We start from the raw sequence: 19,481 nt of genomic DNA, 5'->3' as shown, positions 1-19,481 counted from the left end.
TGCCCGGGTCCAAGATGGCCGCTGCAGCGACCAGGATCACTACCATAGACATCAAGGCGCTCTTTTTTGTCTTTTCCTTTCCCTTCCCCACCGAACGAGGGTGCTCTCTATGGTCTCTGGAGGTTTTGTAGCTCTATCTCTATGGCATCGGCTGCCGCGTCCTTGCGGTTGGCGGGTGGGGGGCGGCTTCCGTAGCCCGCCCCCCGTGCCGGCCGCGGGGCCCTGCGAGGAGGATGCCCGTCGGCGAGTACGCTTTCGTGAGGGCGGTGGGGAAGGGCAGCTACGGGGAAGTGAGCCTGGTGAGGCACCGGCAGGACAACAAACAGGTACGGAGGGCAGCGGCGCGGGAGGAGGTCTGCCTGCCTGCCTGCCTGCCTGCTTGGAGAGGAGGGGGTCTGAAACGGGGTCGGGCAGACTTTGCTATGACTTTGCGAAAGCAGCGCAGGTGAACACCCAGGAGGTGTTGGGCTGCCTCTCTCTTGCCCTCCGTGCCCGCTCCCCATGCTGGCTAGACTGACGGGAGTTGGGAGCCCAACACACCTGAAAGGCCGCAGGTTTCCCACCCGTCAGGCAAAGGTGGAAGAAGAATATTTATTTGCAACAGCCACAGCAATAAAATAATAAAATAAAATAACGTACAGTGAAGATAGTGGTAAAAGCTTAACTATAGAAAATACATTAGATCTTATTCTAATTGCCCCCGCTAAAAAAGAAAAAACACCTTGCAGTTTTTGCTGTCATCTTGATCTGCTAAAAGAAAGGACATGGTAGCGATGGTGGTAGGAATGGTTGAGCGACCTGATAGAGGGGTAATGACCTCACTCCTCAATCAGGCAAAAGATAGTTGCTGAACAAGAGGCAAAAGATAGTTGCTGAACAAGAGGCAAAAGATAGTTGCTGAACAAGTAAGGGAGGGGAAACCCCAGTGAAGAGGGTTGTTGTGCTAGGGCATTTGCGGTTCATTATTTCGCAGGAGTTAAGCAGCTGAAAATCTGACAGTTGTTGCATTTTGAGGGTGCTGCGTTGACATTCTTTTATACATTCATTTCCATCTTGCACCTTGTCGGTTAAGTTGCAAAAACATCTCCTCAGCATAAGCTGCATCTGGGGACCTTCTTGGATCTGATGATACCACAGAGAGTTGGTCCCTTACCTTTCCCACCCCGACCTGGCCACAGTGATCCATGCGATGGTCACCTCCAGGCTTGACTACTGTCATTCACTCTACGCGGGGCTGCCCTTGAAGCTGTCCCAGAAACTCCAGCAGGTGCAGAATGCAGCAGTGAGGCTCCTCACAGGGTTTCTGCCGTGGGAGCATATTCACCCAGTGCTTTTCCAACTGCACTGGCTCCCGATGGAGTACAGGGTCAGATTTAAGGTGCTGGTTTTGACGTTTAAAGCCCTTCACGGCCTAGGACCCTCGTACCTACGGGACCGCCTCTCCTGGTATGCCGCACGGGGGACCTTAAGGTCCATAAATAGCAACACCCTAGTGGTCCCGGGCCCTAAGGAAGTTAGATTAACCTCAGCCAGAGCCAGGGCTTTTTCAACTCTGGCTCCGGCCTGGTGGAATGCTCTGTCTCATGAGACCAGGGCTCTGCAGGATCTGATTTCTTTTCGCAGGGCCTGTAAGACAGAGTTGTTCCACCTGGCCTTTGGCTTGGAGTCAGTTTGATTCCCTCCCCCTCTTTCTTTTTTCTTTTTTCTTTTTTCCTTTCTCCTCCTGTGATGAGGCTGCATTTTAATGTTTTTAAGTTGTATTCATTCAACTTGTTTTTATTATAGCCGCCCTGAGCCTGGCCTTGGCTGGGGAGGGCAGGGTATAAATATTATTTATTTATTTATTTATTTATTTATTTATTTATTTATTGAATGCAGCATTCATTTATAACATATTCTAAGTCAGTTACAAAAAGATATTTTTTCCCTGAAATGCCCAGCCTATGAAACAATTGCATGGATTCTAACAGTGTGATCCTATGCACGTGTATTCAGAGGCAAGTCTGATTGTATTCAGTGGGGCTTCATTACAAGGGTATGAGATTTCAGCCTATGTTAGAGCCAGTACAACTGGATTGGGGCCAATGCCTTCAGCTTTGGAATCAAAGGGTACAAACATATTTATAAACATTCTGATTCAAAACACTTTGGCCTCAATCAAGAAAAAGTTAGCTGTGCTTCATGTTTTGTTGACATTAGTTGGACAACTTAGTTGCAGTTAGCTTAAACTCTGTTGATTATAACAGTACAAGTAATTGGATTCTCTGGATTGAGGCCAGTATGAGGATAAAAGTTCAATTAAAATTAGTTGGACTTCTACAGAGTAGGCTTACATGCTGGATTTTTAAACCTACTAAATATACTTGTGATTGTTTTTAACTTCAAAACTTTTTTTTCCTTTTCATTTCTTCAGTATGTTATCAAAAGGCTGAACCTTAAACATGCCTCGAGTCGTGAGAGAAAATCAGCAGAACAAGAGGCCCAGCTGCTGTCTCAGCTAAAGCATCCTAATATAGTCACCTATAGGGAGTCCTGGGAAGGGGAAGATGGCCTCCTATACATTGTCATGGGCTTCTGTGAAGGAGGGGACCTATATCATAAGCTGAAAGAACAGAAAGGAAAGCTTTTGCCTGAAAGTCAGGTGGTGGAATGGTTTGTTCAGATTGCTATGGCTTTGCAGGTAATAATAATAATAATAATAATTTTATTATTTATACCCTGCCCATCTGGCTGGGTTTCCCCAGCCATGCTGGGCGGTTTACAGCATATCTAAAAACATAATAAACACATCAAACGTTAAAAACCTCCTGATACAGGGCTGCCTTCAGATGTCTTCTTAAAGTTGTGCAATCTTTATCTCCTTGACATCTGAAGGGAGGGCGTTCCACAGGAAAGGCACCACTACCGAGAAGGCCCTCTGCCTGGTTCCCTGTAACTTTGCTTCTCACAGTGAGGGAACCAGCAGAAGACCCTCAGAGGTAATGTAACTTTGCAATGAAACAGTTGATTCTTACTTTCTCTCTTAAATTTAAATAAACCTTTCCTAGAATTTTGGCATGACTTGAAGCTCTTTTAGACTGTAATCCTTTAATAAGATATAGCAACGTAGTAGGTAAATGTATTATTGCTTCTAATCAATCTAGAATCTATCTTTTCTAACATCCTGGCTGTTTTAGTAGTATGTGTGTAGAACAGAAAAGTGTGGAGTCTTTCAAATATTCTTGGATAGTCTTGATCCAGTTAGACCAGGCATAGCTAACTTTTTTTTTGACTTGAGGTCCACATTCAGCCTTTGTCAACCCTCTGAGGGCCACAAGCCATCATTAGGTTGAGCCACCTCCAGGCACATGCACATTGTCTCTTCTCCGTTGATCCATGCAGATTAGCTGAGGAAGGAGCTTATTGTTTCCTCCCCACTCATCAAATGATGGGCCTGATGACCAGTGGGGAAGCATTTTGCCTCTACATTAGGGAGCTGAGTTGTGCAAAGGTGTTGAAACCTTTCCACCCATTTCAGTGCTGCGTCTACTTTAAATTGTTTTCCAGATGTTGGACTCCAACTCCCATTAACCTCAGCCAGCATGGTCAGTCATCTAGACCATGCAAAAAAATTTGGCTGTGGCATCACTTTTTCTTTTTTTTTTTAGTAGACATATCACTGAAGGGGGTGAGAGCCACACTCAGTGATGGGGGTGAGAAAGGATGGGGCAATAACTCCTTCCTCATCAGACCTGCAGAGGTCAGCTGAAGAGAGAGTTGTAGTTTAAAGCATCTGGAGACACCCCGTTGTAGAAGGTTGATTTAATGTACCCTGCTTTCCCCCCTGAAGAACTCAAGAGTGGCGTGCACAAGAGAATTTATTTTTATGCATGCAGTACTGTAACTCTGTGAGGTAACCCAGGTTGTGAGTTAGAGATTTGTAAATACTGTTATGTTATTTTTCAGTATTTGCACGAAAGGCACATTCTGCACAGAGATCTCAAAACTCAGAATGTATTCCTGACACGTTCAAATATCATCAAAGTGGGAGATCTGGGAATAGCTAGAGTGTTGGAAAATCAGTATGACATGGCTAGTACTCTCATTGGCACACCTTACTACATGAGCCCTGAGCTGTTCTCTAACAAGCCTTACAATTATAAGGTAAAGTATATTATGTGTTGTAATCGTGAACTCCTTTTCCAAGCTGCAACATGGTTTTAAGTTTGCTCAGAAGTAGACCAATGAATTCAATGATACTTGCTTCTACTTTTGGATTTGACAGCAAGCTAAGAGATGTAATTGAAAACCAACTTAGTTCTTCTATTGAGTGGCTATTAAAACCACAGGAATTCTAAGTCTTTACATCTAAATTGATGAACGTGAGCTTGAATTAAGATTCAAGGTAGTACACTAATTGCCATTTATAGTTATATGAGAAATACTGTACAGTTCAGGCAAAGTGTTTAGCTGTCTAAAACTTTTACATGCCATTTTATAAATTGCTGAAGTATGCGTCATGTGTTCAGAAGAATCCAGTGTCTTTTCCCAGCTAAGCAAAAGCAATTCCTTCCTCCACTATCTATTTTAATTGATAAAACAAAGATTCCATTTGTCCATAAGCTGCACCTCTCTGTTAGAAGATAGCTTAGTGAAACAAACTGACCACAATCCAGAAGCCTACATGTGCTTGTGGCTCCCTTTCCAAGTTGTGAAATGGCCTGCTAATGTGTTGTCTGATTCTGTTTTAAAGGACCTTTGGAACACATGTTTTCTCTGCTTTTGCTTTCAGTCTGATGTTTGGGCTTTGGGCTGTTGTGCCTATGAAATGGCCACACTGAAGCACGCCTTCAATGCTAAAGATATGAACTCCTTAGTATATCGAATTATTGAAGGAAAGGTAACATTCCTTTATCATTTTTGCTATGCTAATTGTGGGTCACTATTTATACTTGCTGAAGTATCCATATGTGCAAGAATTTCCCTGTCGCCTTGTATGTTGCAAAAAACTGTGTGTAGACTAGGTAATAGGCTATTATCTAAGGACATAATGGATATAAACTGTACTGCTGAAGAAAGGAAAATGCTTTCCTTTTCAGTGTAGAATCCCTGGGATATCCTCAAGCACCACATGTGCAGTAAGTTCTCAGCATGTTTAACAAAAAAACCATTTGATTTAAAAACCCAGTCTTAAGTGTAAGGATAGAGTGTGCGTGCTTTCTTGTTGTTTGGTGTGTGATATGAATGCATGCTGATGTTAAGGAAACCTGAAAATTAATGTCTTTTTAAATACACCAGTAGTGTTATGTTAACTGGTCTATTAAACTCATTCTAAGTCATGCTGCGGGTGGAAGCTGTGGCTCTCTAGATGTTGTTAGCCTGCAGCTCCCATCATGCTTGACTGTTGGCCATGCTGGCTGGGGTTGATGATAGTTGGCAAGAGCATCTAGAGGGCCACAGGTTCCCCATCCCTGCTTTAAAACATTAATTTAGTGGTAGTCATTCTATCAGGCTGCAGTGCAGAGAAAGAGGAGCATTGCTTCTGTTGCAATACCTTAGCTGCCTTTGACTGTAAGAGAGGAGTCCAGCCAGCACAGTAATGATTCTGCTCACCCTCACTGCCTGTGGTACCATTAGAATGTCTGCTTAGAGCAGGAATGTTCTCAGGGATACTGTACAAGGAGTCTAGCTCTTGTTATTAAGCCACATTCAGTAATAATTCTTTTTCAGTGACTCGCCTAACTATTCATGAGTGACACAGATCATGTGAATAAGCAGGAAAGATTGAATCTTTTAGAATACAGATGGTTTTCTTAAGTGATGCCAGTCACCTGAGGCAACCCACGTATACCAAAGTTACCTTGCTAGCATGAAAGCGATAAGCATAAGAACATAATTTTTTAGATTTTAATGATAAATAGTAATAGAAGCAATAGTCTGTGCAAGATCATCATTAAAATGTGTGTCGTGTCAAATTGTGGCTTAGTGAGAAGAAGCAAGTGCATAGGTATCCAGAACAAAAATTGTAGCTGCTTCACTTGTCTCCTGGTCCTGGTGCTGCTGTGCTACTCTGAGCTAAGCCATGGTTTGGCTTATCATTAGGTGCATACCCAGGTTCCTGGTTTGCCTCCCTCAAACTAACTACAAGCACCAAGTGTGACAAGCCAAGAGCATGGGTTTGCACATAATGCAAACCATGGCTTAGCCTGGGTAGCATAGCAGCACCAAGAGAGGAGTGTAGCAACTCTGGTTTTCACGGTGAATATTCACTGGAACCATTGTAAAAACTCCCATTTACACTCTAGACCTCTCCTTCATGCTCTGCATACTATCCTAAGTGTTCAAAACTTGATCTCCACTAGGCACAACCATCCAGAAGCTTGCTTACCTGCAGTTTTGTGGTAGGAGACCAACAACACTGTTTTCTCCTAGACTGGCTGTTTTCTCTCTCATACATACTCTGGCCATCAAATATCATTGAGGAATAATGGAGAATAGCCAGCCACATCTGCTTTGGAAGGCTGAACGGCTGCCTTGGGCTACTCTGGTCTTTTGCCATGCAGCTCCCCAGATCTTGCATCTTGGCAGTGCATATTTCAAATGCATGTGCTCCTCCCTGCTCCAATATTTTTGTAATGTGACACACTAAAAGGTGTGGCCCACACAATGCAAAGGATAAGTGCCACATGAGCACAAGAATACAGTACACTTTGTGCCCCAGTAGAGAGAGAAGTACGAAAGAGCAGCCTACAGGCAGTGACAGAAGCAGCAGTAATCCATGTGCATGTGAGAGTGAACTTTGACGTTTCCTACCCTAAGAAACAAGTTGAATGGTGTTGCTACAGCCAGCTGGAGTGTTCCAGCCCTGCTTTGCAGGTTGCCTGATGCATGTGATGTGCATTTTCTGAAGAAACGCTGCCTTTTAGAAAAGCATATCCAAGGCTTGAGTTATATCTGAATGACTGATGTAATGCCATGAATGGACGTTCATCATGGGCGTTTTCCCATCATGACTTTATAGCCAGCCAAAGAAGTCCCATAAAGTTAGTTTTGCTTCTCTTAACAGCTGCCACCCATGCCAAAAGATTACAGCATGCACTTGAAAGAGCTAATAAGAACGATGCTTAGTAAAAAGCCAGAGGAGAGGCCCAGTGTGAGAAGCATCCTAAGGCAACCCTACATCAAGCACCAAATCTCTCTGTTTTTGGAAGCTACAAAGGCGTAAGAAATGTTTAAATGACAAATTACGTTGTGCAAGGAGTTCAGTGCAGTTGTTGGAATAGCTGTTTTTTTGTTGATTACTGGGTTTCTGTAATGTGTAGCACAGGGTAATGTGTAATCTGTAATGTGTAGCAATGTGGCTGAAATGAACAGAAATATTCATAGATGATAGATGCGTCAAGGGATATTAGAAATGACAAGCCAAATGTATTTGTGACTGGTTCTGACTGCTTCTGATAGCTGGATGTCAGGAACAAACAAGCCATGTCCTTTGATGCATGGCATCTATTTGGCCACTGTTGGGGTGTTAGGCTGGTTGCAGTCTTGATCCAGCAAGGCAATTCTTTCATTCTTATAGGTGGGCTACCTAAAGCTTATCTACACCCATATATTGATATGGATATACAGCAAGAAGTATAGGCGTTTGTTGCATGTGTCGTTCTTTCAGAAAGTACTCTAAAAGCATACATAGGGACCGGAGGCAACCTTGATTTGTTGCAAGACAATACTTCCTCAAATCTTTTAATTCTGTAGTTTCCTTAATGTTTGCATTTCCTACCTTTGCCTTGAAGGAAAACAGCCAAAAATCATAAGAAAATGTCTGAAGTCAAACCCCAGAGCTCCTCAGGAGATGCTGAATTGAAAAATGGAAATGTAACACCCCAGAAGCTTCCTAATGAACATTCCAGGAAATCTAAAAGGGTGAGTTAGATTTTAGTTCTTAACTCGACTTAGAGCGCTGAATCCAGAGTTAAATGGAGACACTGCTGGATGGGATGAGTTATGGTGCAGGGGGCTGAATATAAGGGGGGCGGTACAGCTTGAAAATTGGACAAAGGCATCTTTCAGCAGCTGGAGCAGGCTCTCCTGTCATCTTCAGGCATTTCTGAATCCAGCCATTTTGCATGGGATAAAAAAAAAAGGGCTCTTGAAATTCCATTTGAGTAAAATGTTTAATGGGATTGGTATATTAATTCTATTCCCCCCCCCCTTCATTTTAATTACAGAATGAAGAGAAATGTTTAATCCATAATAAAACCTTTCAGGTTTCTTCCTCGAACAAACTGGCACCTGAGCCTGCAAAAAGCGCAAACACAAATGGGTTGAACAGCGCGGACATGTCAGTGGCAACAATGAGCAAAGTGGACATAGTTATTGTTCCGTTGGAAAAGAGGAACTCTGAAAGCAAACAGACACTTGCAGGAACGTTCACAGGGGATAAAAAGCCCCGTAGCTCAAGTATTCCCAGTGAAGCAGAGTCTGAAATAGGAATAAACGCACCACAGTGTAAGGAAGAAAGGTTGCAGAGCATTACAAATCCATGTCTGGAAACTGTAGCTATTAAAAAGGGTGTTATTGATACCACAGCTGATGGTGATGATACCATGAAACTTCTGCAACCTGTTTCAGAGATTCCAGACACGAGTGATAAAGTAATTATTTTATCTTATAATACAGAGGAATGTAATAGAAGCTGCAAAGTTTTTGGAAATAGGACCAACAACTAATGGCACTGGGTTTTTGTCGGTAATTGATCTAGGACGTAGCTACACTAGCTCTTTGTTTCAGATAAAGCAGCTGCAGAGCTCTTGCACAGCACAAGGGTGGTTGGAGGAAGGGTGGAACTGAGGACAAAATGTTTTAGTGACCATGAATGACTTTACATTTCTGCTACAATTTATTATCATCATTTTATATACCCTTTCTCACTAATCTGATGCCCGCCCCCTTTTGAAAAGGCAATTGCTTTTTTCAAGACAGCCCCCCCACAATACAGTGCACTGTTCTGTTTATTGACATTTCATTGTCATTGTTACACACATACTTAGGCATTATTTTGAAGATGATTGAAGCCGTCAGATATACAAACCAGCTGTGTCATCAGACTTGAGGGTTCAGATCCAAGGGCTGAATGACCTTTATATTGGGCCTCAGTCCAAAGCCTTACATACAGAACTAGCAGAAAAGAGGTTGCTATGTTTAGTTTGTTATTCTTTTAGTCATGTGGGGATGTATCCAGTGCCACTATTCCAAAATTTGCTCCAGAGCGTTGGGGAACTCTCCAGGGCAGATTTTGAAGGTGCATGGGGAGAGGAGGAAGTCCCACGTTGTGATGAAACAGCATCAGATACAACTAATCAACATGACCCAAGCTATAAACAGCTCTTTTAGGTGACCATAAGGACTTGGACATACCTCATATGGTCTTTTTTTTTACTCTTTGTCCTCCTCCTTGAACATCAGCTCATCCCCACTTTCTGGGGTTCAAGCATGTATGGAGGGAGGAGACACTTCCCCTGGAACTGGAGATCCCAGAGTGCCTTGACTTGGGCCATTGGAAAACAATGAAGTGAAATGGTTTATGTTGTCTGAGGATGTTTTTGCACACCTATTTCCCTGTCTCTATGCAGGGTGTCCCTGTCTTGTGAGACTCACTGGTGCTAATTGGAAGCAGTGTTAGAACAGAACAAGCCAGGTCCCTATCTAGCCAAGGTGGGGAAGAAGACAGAGGAGTGATATCAGTGTTTTTCCTGGGCTCAGAGAAGTGACACTTGGATACTATGTAGCCAGCCACTCCTCCTACCCTTTCTATTTTACAGTAATGGGACATTTCAAATAATTTGCTCATTTGTTTTGCTAATGTTTACACCACACTTTTAGCTAGTATCATGATTGGTAAAAGTTAATGAAAATGCAGTAAATTCTCTTTCCAGAGTCTGGATTCTACTGACAAACTTCTAGCACCATTTGTGCCTGTAGAAATTCTGGTAAGTAGTCAAATTTTTTGGTTTTGCAAGGCATGTGAAATTAAACTGGTGGCTTCTTTTGGGAAATTGTTCTACAAATGAATGTAAAATGTCTGGGTGGCTACATAAATGCTGTTGACTACATAAATGAATTGTGTAGGTTTGGTGATGAGGATGAGAAAAAGGTGATAGTTATGGGTCCCTGATAGCACTTTTCAAACGTGTGTATACTTTGGATTGTAAGAAGAACCCTTCTGGGTCAGGTCAGTTGCCCATCTGCTCGAGCGTCCTCATGCAGGACCTGAGTGCAACAGCGCTCTCTCTTCTTGCAATTCCTAGCAATTGGGATTCAGAGATACATGCTGTATTTGGCAGTGGAGCCAGAGTATACCTGTCATAGTTATAGTAGTCCTTGATAGCTGTGTCCTCACTTTGAATCTGGAAAGCATATACAAAGAGTTTTGGGTTTATTCTTAGGCCGAAGCCTCCTTCAGAAGTTTGGGAGGAGCTAACAGTGCAGTTCAAAACGAAAGCGCCCCCCATTTTCAGCCCCAGGGATCTGTTCACGAGCCTTCCCTGTCACGACAGCAACGGCAAAAGAAAAGAGAGCAATTTGAGGTATGTTCAGAAAGGGTGAAAAAGAGAAAACACTCCTTAATTAAAATGCAGCATCTTTCTATTTTCTAGTGGCACCTCTAGATTCATTATGTTTTAAAAGAGTATGCTTTTTCAAAGGGCAAAGGAGTGTCTCAACTTTTTTAGAAGTGTTGCTATGAACAACTGGGTAACAGAATACCCATGCTGATAATATGCAGTAAATAATATTATGCTTTCTGCAATGTACAGAATTAGATTGTTGGTATACAAAAAGTGGAGCTGAAGTACCTGCCTGATTATTTGTACTGACTTGGTGTTGGTAGTATAGAAGGATTGTATTGAGGTAGTATTGAAGGATGAGTGCTTTTATAGCTAACCTCTTAGCAGAAAAAATGTTTTTACATAGCTGCTTTTTCTCCCTTTAAGGATACAGGTCCTCGACCATTGCCTGCTGCTCCTGACATGAATGCAAAGACAAGAGGAGACAACACAGATAAGCAGGATGCTGCAGTTACAAGGGCTATAAACAGATCTGGAAGTACCGAAGTGGCAGTTTCTAAGGTTTGCTGCAGACACATTTTTAGCATATTAATGTTATCCGTTTTTCTTTGAAGCCTCAGATTCAGCATTGTTTCAATGCATAGACTAAAGTGTATTTACTTTGCCATCATAGATCTGTAAACCTACTTAGTACAGGGTTGGCAAACTTCTTTTATAGTAAAGAAGGTGGGGGATTCTTTTCCTGAAGGCCTATATCAACCTTGTAGAATAAGTCAGTGGAGAAAAGGTAGTGAAGTATTGACTGTCTTGGAAACTTCAGTTTTCAGTTATGTTTTACATATCGACGGGTCAATTATGACAGACTACAAAGCCACATATCTTGGTTCTGATATCACTGTTACTTATTTTAAAGGATCGACCACTGTCGGCACGAGAGAGGAGGAGACTAAAGCAATCTCAGGAAGACATGCTTCCTTTTGGTAACTAACTTCTTTGCCCCTTTTAAGCATATGGTGCAATTTCTTAGCTATAACACATTTTCATTGCAATCACTGCCCAAAGTGTATCTTCACAAATAACAAATGGCTGTAACTGAGACCGAACACTCATCCACCAAATTTTCATGGCTGCTCAAAGTTATAAGTACGGTATGTTTTTAAAGGTAGAGAGGTCAGGTCATAATTGGCAGGGATGGGGATCAAACATCCAAATTTGCATTTGGTCAAAGGATAAATGACAGAGGTGCAGCCATGTCAGTCTGTTTGCAGCAGAAAAGGAAGGAAGAAAAAAGTCAGGTGGCATTTTTAAAAGACTAGCAAATTTGTTGTGGCATGGTGGACTAGACCCACTTTGTCAGAGTGATTTTGAAAGACTCTGAACTAGGCTCTGTTGCATATCATCAATATGAAATCCAGGCAAATGTCTGTGTGGCGCTTGGGGGGGGGTGTTATCGTGCCACTCCTTGGTGTGTGGAGTGCCTCAGGGTGCGATACTCTCCCCGATGCTTTTTAACATCTTTATGCGCCCCCTCGCCCAGCTTGTCTGGAGTTTTGGGCTGGGTTGCCATCAGTATGCCGATGACACCCAACTCTATCTGTTGATGGATGGCCATCCTGACTCGGCCCCAGACACACTGACCAGATGTTTGGGACCTGTGGCTGGATGGTTACGTGGGAGTCGGTTGAAGTTAAATCCTTCGAAGACAGAGGTCCTCTGGCTGGGACGGGACGATATGGGATTGAGGGGGCAACTCCCATCTCTTGCGGGGGTCAATTAGTGCCAGCACCGTCCGTTAAGAGTTTGGGTGTAATCTTCGATACCTCCCTCTCTATGGAGGCGCAGATTACAGCTATAACAAAGGCGGCATTTTTTCATCTCCGTCAAGCTAAGCAGTTGGCCCCTTATCTCTCTCGCCCTGACCTAGCCACTGTGATCCACGCGACGGTCACCTCCAGACTGGGTTATTGTAACTCGCTCAACGTGGGGCTGCCCTTGAGACTGACCCAGAAACTCCAGCGGGTGCAGAATGCCGTGGCGAGACTCCTTATGGGGTCTTCGCTGCGAGATCACATTCATCCGGTACTGTACCAGCTGCACTGGCTCCCGGTGGAGTACAGGATCAGGTTTAAGGTGCTGGTTTTAACCTTTAAAGCCCTATACGGCCTAGGACCCTCGTACCTACGGGACCGCCTCTCCTGGTATGCCCCACAGAGGAACCTACGGTCTGCAAATAAAACATCCTGAAGGTCCCAGGCCACAGAGAGGTTAGGCTGGCCTCAACTAGAGCCAGGGCTTTCTTGGCTGCGGCTCCAATCTGGTGGAACGCTCTGTCACAAGAGACTAGGGCCCTGCGCGACCTGACATCTTTCCGCAGGGCCTGCAAGACAGAGTTGTTCCACTAGGCCTTTGGTCAGGGCGCAGCCTGACTCCCTCCTCTGGCAACCTGCACAGAATTTTGCTTAACGGTTGCCATTAATTTGATTTTAATTAATTTTTATAATGAAATGTTTTTAGAATGTTGGATTATTTGATTGTTTGATTATTTGATTGTTGTTAGCCGCCCTGAGCCCGGCTTCGGCTGGGGAGGGCGGGATATAAATAAAATTTATTAGTATTATTAATAATAATAATAATTAAGCAGCTTCAAGTTCAGAATTTAACATAACTGGCCATAACTACTCAGGTATGGAATTCCCTACCTTTTGAAGTCCAGTGGTCTACCTTATTTGCCTCTTTTTAAAGAAATGAGCTGATTTACTTTAAAGCCTCCCAGGTTTTCATAAGTTAACATCTTTGTGCTGTGTATTTTGCTTTCCAAGTATGCTGCTGTCTTATTTTAACTTTTTATTTTCCATTTTTGTTATAAATCACTTTGAGTGTGTTGGCAGAGATAGCATGTGAATGAATGTGAACAATCAAAATAAGAGTAGATTCTAAATGCTTTTAATTTACCCCTTTTCAGGGCCTGCTGCAAGAAGAGCTTCTCACAGTGCAGCCACAGAAACAAAAGTTCCAGAAGATGATCATGTTCAAATTGCTCACTTTTCATCAGATCTTGCAATCTGTGAGGTAAGCAGAAATCATGCATTTGCAACTTTCAAAGTTGCTGGCTTTCAAAGCTGTCACTCACGTGCTTTACAGCCCTACAATGTCCTTCACATGGTGGTATTTCCAAACAGACTGGATTGTTTTGACTGCTGTCAAACTCACTTTTAAAAACCTTTGCAAAAAAATCTTATCCTGAAAAATACACTAGATGATTTGGCACATGCAACTTTTGACACAGTTTGGCCCAATCGGTGTTGGAAAAGTCAATGCAACTCAAAGAAGAAACCTTGCTCTTGTAGCAGTAGCAGTAGCATCTACAAAAATAAGAAGCCTTTTCCATTATCACAGTGATTTTGTGCACCTGGTTTGAACAGCTTTCCACAAATGTATATTCTGTTATTAGCCTCTAAATAGGTTCCAAGCCAGTATTATTTTACAGAATATGGCAAGAATTGTATACACCCCCCCTAAAATCAATGCCTTTTTGCAAGAAGAGATATTGGGGGGCTGTGCTACTGTTTTGTCTATAGTTTCTTGTGCTTGAAATACATGTTTTGCCTTCAACAGACAAAGAGCTTAATTGGTTGCTCTACTGAAGATGAACTAAGCTCTTCCACCAGCTCCACAGAGAGATCAGATGGAGACAGTAAAGAAGGGTAAGGCTTCTCCCTTAACTGTAGGCATTCAGTGTATTTGTGCCAGTTTGTATTTCTCAGTGCCGAAAATATTGATCTGATGTGTAGAGATCTTTCTTATTCTAATTAATTCAAGAGGGTTCTGAAAACTTCTCTGTGTGAAAGAAACAAGCAGAAGGTTCATGTTTGGGTTATACCTTCAGAGAAACTGAGTACAGCTGGCTTAAACTAGTTGTTATCTCTTTCTGTCAGGGTCATGCTGACTATAATAATAGGCCAGAAGGAGCCTGGATTTTCACTTTCTCTATCTCTTTTCCTTCTGGTGTGGTACACAATATGCTTAAGTGTTAAGGTTTAGAACAGGCTTCCTCAACCTCGGCCCTCCAGATGTTTTTGGCCTACAACTCCCATGATCCCTAGCTAGCAGGACCAGTGGTCAGGGATGATGGGAATTGTAGTCTCAAAACATCTGGAGGGCCAAGGTTGAGGAAGCCTGGTTTAGACTTACTATAAGTTATTGTAAGTTTAAATTACGTCTACTGCAACTAGATTTCTTATGGACAGGGCAAATCCTGAATGCATTGGATTATGCACATTTGCCTTCAGTAGCAGTAAAGCTCTGCTGGATGAAATACAATTGCCTCTGGCCTATTTTTTGGGAATCCTGCAATGTGTTTAAGTTGTTACTCTGCTAACTATACATTGGAAGCTACTCTGGATCAATATTGAGTAGAATTTCACAGCAATTTGTGCATCTGCGTACCACAGCCACACAGATGGCAGATCATCCTGCCCTTCAAGACTCAGGGAAATGTTTCTCTGAATTAGCTTCAGGAAGCATTAAAGATTCTTCGATATAAAATGGTTTTTTAAAAAGATTTTTAGATAATTCTTTTTGCTGTTCTTTAAATAAGAATTCAAATGCTTATCACATAGCTCCTGATCATGTGCGTTAGTGTTTTACAAGGACTGACCCACTTCTTGCAGCCATTCACCTACTTCTCAAAAAATGCTTTTGAACACATTTCAAATGTTGTTTTTTTAAACAAAAAGACAAAAAAGTTGTACAATATAAGTGAGATACATACATTAAAGAAAATACATGCCCTGATTTAATAGCATAATTTTGCGTATTGCTAGTCAAATTAAGACCCTTCTTGCCAATGTACTTTCTTCTGCTGATTAATTTTAAAAAATTGCTATTAAAATGTTTTTGAGATTATTATTTTTATTAACTCAATCTGCCTTGGTAATCTTTGCCTTAAACACAACCCTCTTAATCCTGGGAAAACCCTTTCCCCAGTATGACACTCCATCAAACGCATCGCTGGGATCTAAGGATTAGACAGCTCAAACTGGTGTTATTAAAGCAGTTGTGAATTTCCTGATTTAAATCTCATCTTCCCTATAAAGTCATTAGGCAGCCTTAAGCAAGTCCTCTTTGCTGCCCACACTCCCTTTCCTCTTTGCTGCCCACACTCCCTATCCCCTTATCTGCTTTTCCCTACATCTGCTATATTGTTTGACCTTTATATAAGGCTGCAAGCATTACTAGCAGTGTATGTGAAGTGCTTTGAACTTTAAAAAAGCATTAGAGAAATGTTAAGTAGTACTTCCTCAGTCAGAAAAAAACAGCCTTTCACAAAGGCTATCATAGTTCATGCAAGCCAAATCTATTTTCACAGAAATAATGTTCGGGTACATTCCATTTATTCAGTATCCTTTTTCTTTCCATGTCCTACTTAACTGTTACACTCTCTCTGCATCTAGGCTTACTGAGCAAATAATTTCCCATGGGTTTGACACACTCTGCATTTCCGCAGATATCCTCTCTTTAAGATACTGGCCCCATTTACATGCCACAGTAAAACCGGGGTGGGAACACTTTGAGGCAAAAGTGCGCTGAGCAGCAAGTGTGCAGCAAGCCAGAGGGAAGATAGCTCCCATTTCGCTCCTCCTTGCTAGTGAGTATGAGCAACAAACCATGACTTAGCCTTATGTCTAAACTGGAGCCAAGGCTTGCACTCGGCTTCCCAACTGTTGTTTGGTTGAGTTAAATAACCCATGATTCTGCCCATTTGCATTTCTCAGTGCAGAAAGTATTGATCTGATGTGTAGAGATCTTTCCTATTCTAATTGAAAGCTGCCCTGTGTGGAAGAAACTTCATGATGTTTGGGTTATTCCTTCAGAGCAGCTGAGTACAGCTGGCTTAAACTGGTTCTGTTATCTCTTCTTCAAGGTCATGCTGACTATACTAAGAGGCCAGAAGGAGCCTTTCTCTATCTCACTTTCTCTCTCTATCTCGTTTTGTTCTTGTGTGTTTTTCTGTACATAGTATGCTTAGTGTTAAGGTTTAGACTTATAAGTTATTGTAAGTTTAAGTTAAGTCTGCTGCAACTGGATTTCTTACGGACAGTGCCAATCCTGAATGTATTGGATTAGTGATCATTATGCTCATTTGCTTTCAGTAGCAGTAAAGCTCTGCTGGATGAAATATAATTGCCTCTGGTCTATTTTCTGGGAATTCTGCAATGTGTTTAAGTTTTTACTCTGCTAACTATATGTTGAAGTTCTGCTCTGGATCAATACTGAGTAGAATTTCAGTGACAGATTCCACTTCAGATGTAATGCTAAGCCAATGCTCAGGGCGTTTTGTTCCTGCTCACTGGGGGTGGGGTGAGGGACTGGTATCCTCAAAGTCTGATGTGGGCTTCTTAAAGGAGAGGCTTTCTAAGGTGGGGAAAAGGAGAAGAAATAAGGACAAATTAAGGAAAAAGGAAGACGACCAGAATAGAAACAGATCAAGGAAACAAGCAACCTATAAGAATTGTCCATTACAATAACCTAATACCCTAACCTAATACCCCATCAGTATTAAAGAGTTCTTTGTGTAGCCTTAAACCCACCGTTAAAAGTTCCCATAAATTGTGCATTAAAAACTTAAGATTTTTATACCTTTTGCAGAAAAACAAATGAGATGCATGACTTGGTGCAGCTAATGACCCAAACGCTAAAAATGGATAATAAAGAAAATTGTTCACAATCTGCAATACTAGCTCCTGAATCGCAGTTCCGGCTTAATAGGAAATACAAAGACACCCTTAAGTTACATGGAAAAGCATCAGAAGAACCAGATGAATTCCGGTTGCAGGAGTTTCCTTCAGGTCTGTATCATGTTTGAAAGGAATCATTCCCAGATTAGGTATTCTGCTGTACCACTGAACTGCAGGAACATTATTTCAGTTAAAAATGTTTGCTTATAAAGAGGGGAAATAGGGCTGTTTGCCCCACCTTTTCTGTCTAGAAGTGCACAACTAAGCCCTCTAATCCATCCCCTTACTTTAAATGGCAAAAAGCTATGCCCTCTTTAGCAAGACTACAAACACCAAGCCTCATGTGAGAGTAGGGTACAAGCTGGACTGGGAAAAGTTGTTTGTATAGTGAAGCATGAAATTTGAGATTTGAAGTCTGGGAAGTCCTTCAGATGGATATTTGTTTGCACCAGAATAAAAGGGAAAGTGTTCCACCAGGACTCCTACAATTACAATTTAGATTTCTGGCAACTAAAACAAAATAATAAACAGAGAATTAAGGCTATCTAATACGTTTCTGCTTATTATTTTAGATGTTCTCTCTGGTCATGAAAAGGTTAGGAGATTGGTAGAGATCTTAAGAGCAGATGTGGTTCAAGGACTTGGAGTGAAGCTTCTAGAGAAGGTGTATGATGTCATGGATGAGGAAGATGAACAGAAAAGAGAAGTATGTCTTTCATATTGCACACTTAGCAACTCTCTTCAACACTGTTTTTTTCTCGTCTAGCATTTAAAACAGCTAGTCCAGGTATTTTGCAATAACCACCATATATTTCCTTGCACAACTCCAAATAACGTACTATTTTGAAAACAAGCCTGTTTGTCCTACAGTTCTTATGCAGATCAACTCCTCATCCAGATAACTTTAGTCACGATTAAATTCCAGTGATTGAAATTAATGGACGCAGTGTAATCTTATTCCCTCTTACCACTTATGGTAACTCAATGGCGCTTCCTTCTGAATAAACTGCAAATTAATAGCGACAGAGTCCTTAAACTTTATTATGACAGAGTCCTATTTATTGCGAAGGGGCTTTTGCAAATAACCTCTGGAACAGGCTTTACTCTCTGCCACCATTTTAAAGTTTGAATACTTTCCATCTACGTGCACCTCAGAGAAGTGCCACTACTTGAAATTAGATGCTATACATAAACCAATGTAATTAAACATGTTTAACCTCACTGTAACTGATGGACTAAAGTACCCATAGCTAACTGAATGTCAAACATGAATTGACTGTTACTCTAAATTTGTGCAATTTCCAAAAGTTCACTTTGGGATGTTCTGCCTAACTATCTGGTCCTGTTTCAGTGTTAGGGATTCCTGAACCTATAGATATCATGTTTAGGATGTTATTTAACTTTACATAAGACTGTAGCCTGAATATTTCACACTAGAATCATTTGTGTTTTGAATTACAACACAGAAAAGCCTTTTTTTTCCCTACCCTGAACAGCTGCATTTGCGGAAGCTCATGGGAGAAAAGTATACTTCTTACAGCATAAAGGCCCGCCATTTAAAATTCTTGGAAGAAAATGTGAAGCTTTGACAGAAACCTCAATTCAGCTGTTTCGTTATGAAGAAAAGAGCAAGACTTTATTCAGCAATTTTTTACCCCAGTGGATTTTTATTTTCCTGTACACAACTGATTTGTGGGGTACAATTTTTACTTTACTGATTTGTTACCTGCTGTAGAGCTAGTTTAGCTTTACAAATAGCAACATGTTTCTTCCAGGTAAGTGAGTAACAGTGTTTAGGGATTTTTTTATACAGGTAGTACAACTTAATATTTTCAGTTTTTTACATATTAAATTATTACCATAAATCTCAAACATCATCAATGATGTTTTTTAAGGTTGCAATCCTGCCGAATCGCAAATAGCCATCCCCACTGATTTGACCAGGTCTTGCATGTCGTTAATCCCAGCTTTCGATGCAAGTGTAGTAAGATTAGGAAAATGCCAAAAAAGTTTAGTCAACACCAGAGTAAGCCTGTTGTATCCCATACTTTGAATAAGCCATCTAAGGAACAGGTTCTTTATATGTAGATACTGGAAGCATTTACTATTGTTGCAACCGTAATTATTAAAATTCAGATTTAAAACATACACCCAGCTTTTGTAGCTACAATATTTTCTATGCACTCTAAGCAAAATGTCC

The 19,481-nt window shown here is 41.6% G+C and overlaps 1 protein-coding gene across 4 annotated transcripts; it reads left to right on the top strand.

The window, feature by feature from the left end:
* On the top strand, positions 1-19,427 carry NEK4 (NIMA related kinase 4). Of its 4 annotated transcripts, XM_053377576.1 has the most exons (17): positions 2-326; positions 2,414-2,680; positions 3,946-4,143; positions 4,772-4,879; positions 5,079-5,117; positions 7,046-7,200; positions 7,773-7,902; positions 8,208-8,633; positions 9,915-9,968; positions 10,425-10,565; positions 10,971-11,105; positions 11,458-11,524; positions 13,507-13,613; positions 14,160-14,248; positions 17,193-17,392; positions 17,854-17,987; positions 18,778-19,427. In XM_053377576.1, the coding sequence occupies exons 1-17, from the start codon at positions 234-236 to the stop codon at positions 18,868-18,870; spliced, it is 2,436 nt and encodes an 811-aa protein (XP_053233551.1). In that variant the 5' UTR covers positions 2-233; the 3' UTR covers positions 18,871-19,427. The 4 variants fall into 4 exon arrangements, with proteins under 4 accessions (XP_053233555.1, XP_053233551.1, XP_053233553.1 ...); XM_053377580.1 differs by lacking the exon at positions 3,946-4,143 and having other exon boundaries at positions 1-326; XM_053377578.1 differs by lacking the exon at positions 9,915-9,968.
* The last annotated feature ends 54 nt before the right edge of the window (positions 19,428-19,481 follow it).

This window comes from Podarcis raffonei, chromosome 2 (assembly GCF_027172205.1).
Source record: "Podarcis raffonei isolate rPodRaf1 chromosome 2, rPodRaf1.pri, whole genome shotgun sequence".
Classification (NCBI taxonomy): Eukaryota; Metazoa; Chordata; class Lepidosauria; order Squamata; family Lacertidae; genus Podarcis; species Podarcis raffonei.
The sequence above is the reverse complement of the archived record's forward strand: the minus strand, read 5'-3'. Positions and strand labels throughout refer to the sequence as shown.

Excerpts from the sequence above, each read along its gene's own strand:
- NEK4 (XM_053377576.1), top strand. The coding sequence starts at position 234 with ATGCCCGTCGGCGAGTACGCTTTCGTGAGGGCGGTGGGGAAGGGCAGC. Across the intron at positions 7,201-7,772 it reads TTTTTGGAAGCTACAAAGGC|GAAAACAGCCAAAAATCATA; the intron begins GTAAGAAATGTT and ends TTTGCCTTGAAG. Across the intron at positions 17,988-18,777 it reads AAGATGAACAGAAAAGAGAA|CTGCATTTGCGGAAGCTCAT; the intron begins GTATGTCTTTCA and ends TACCCTGAACAG.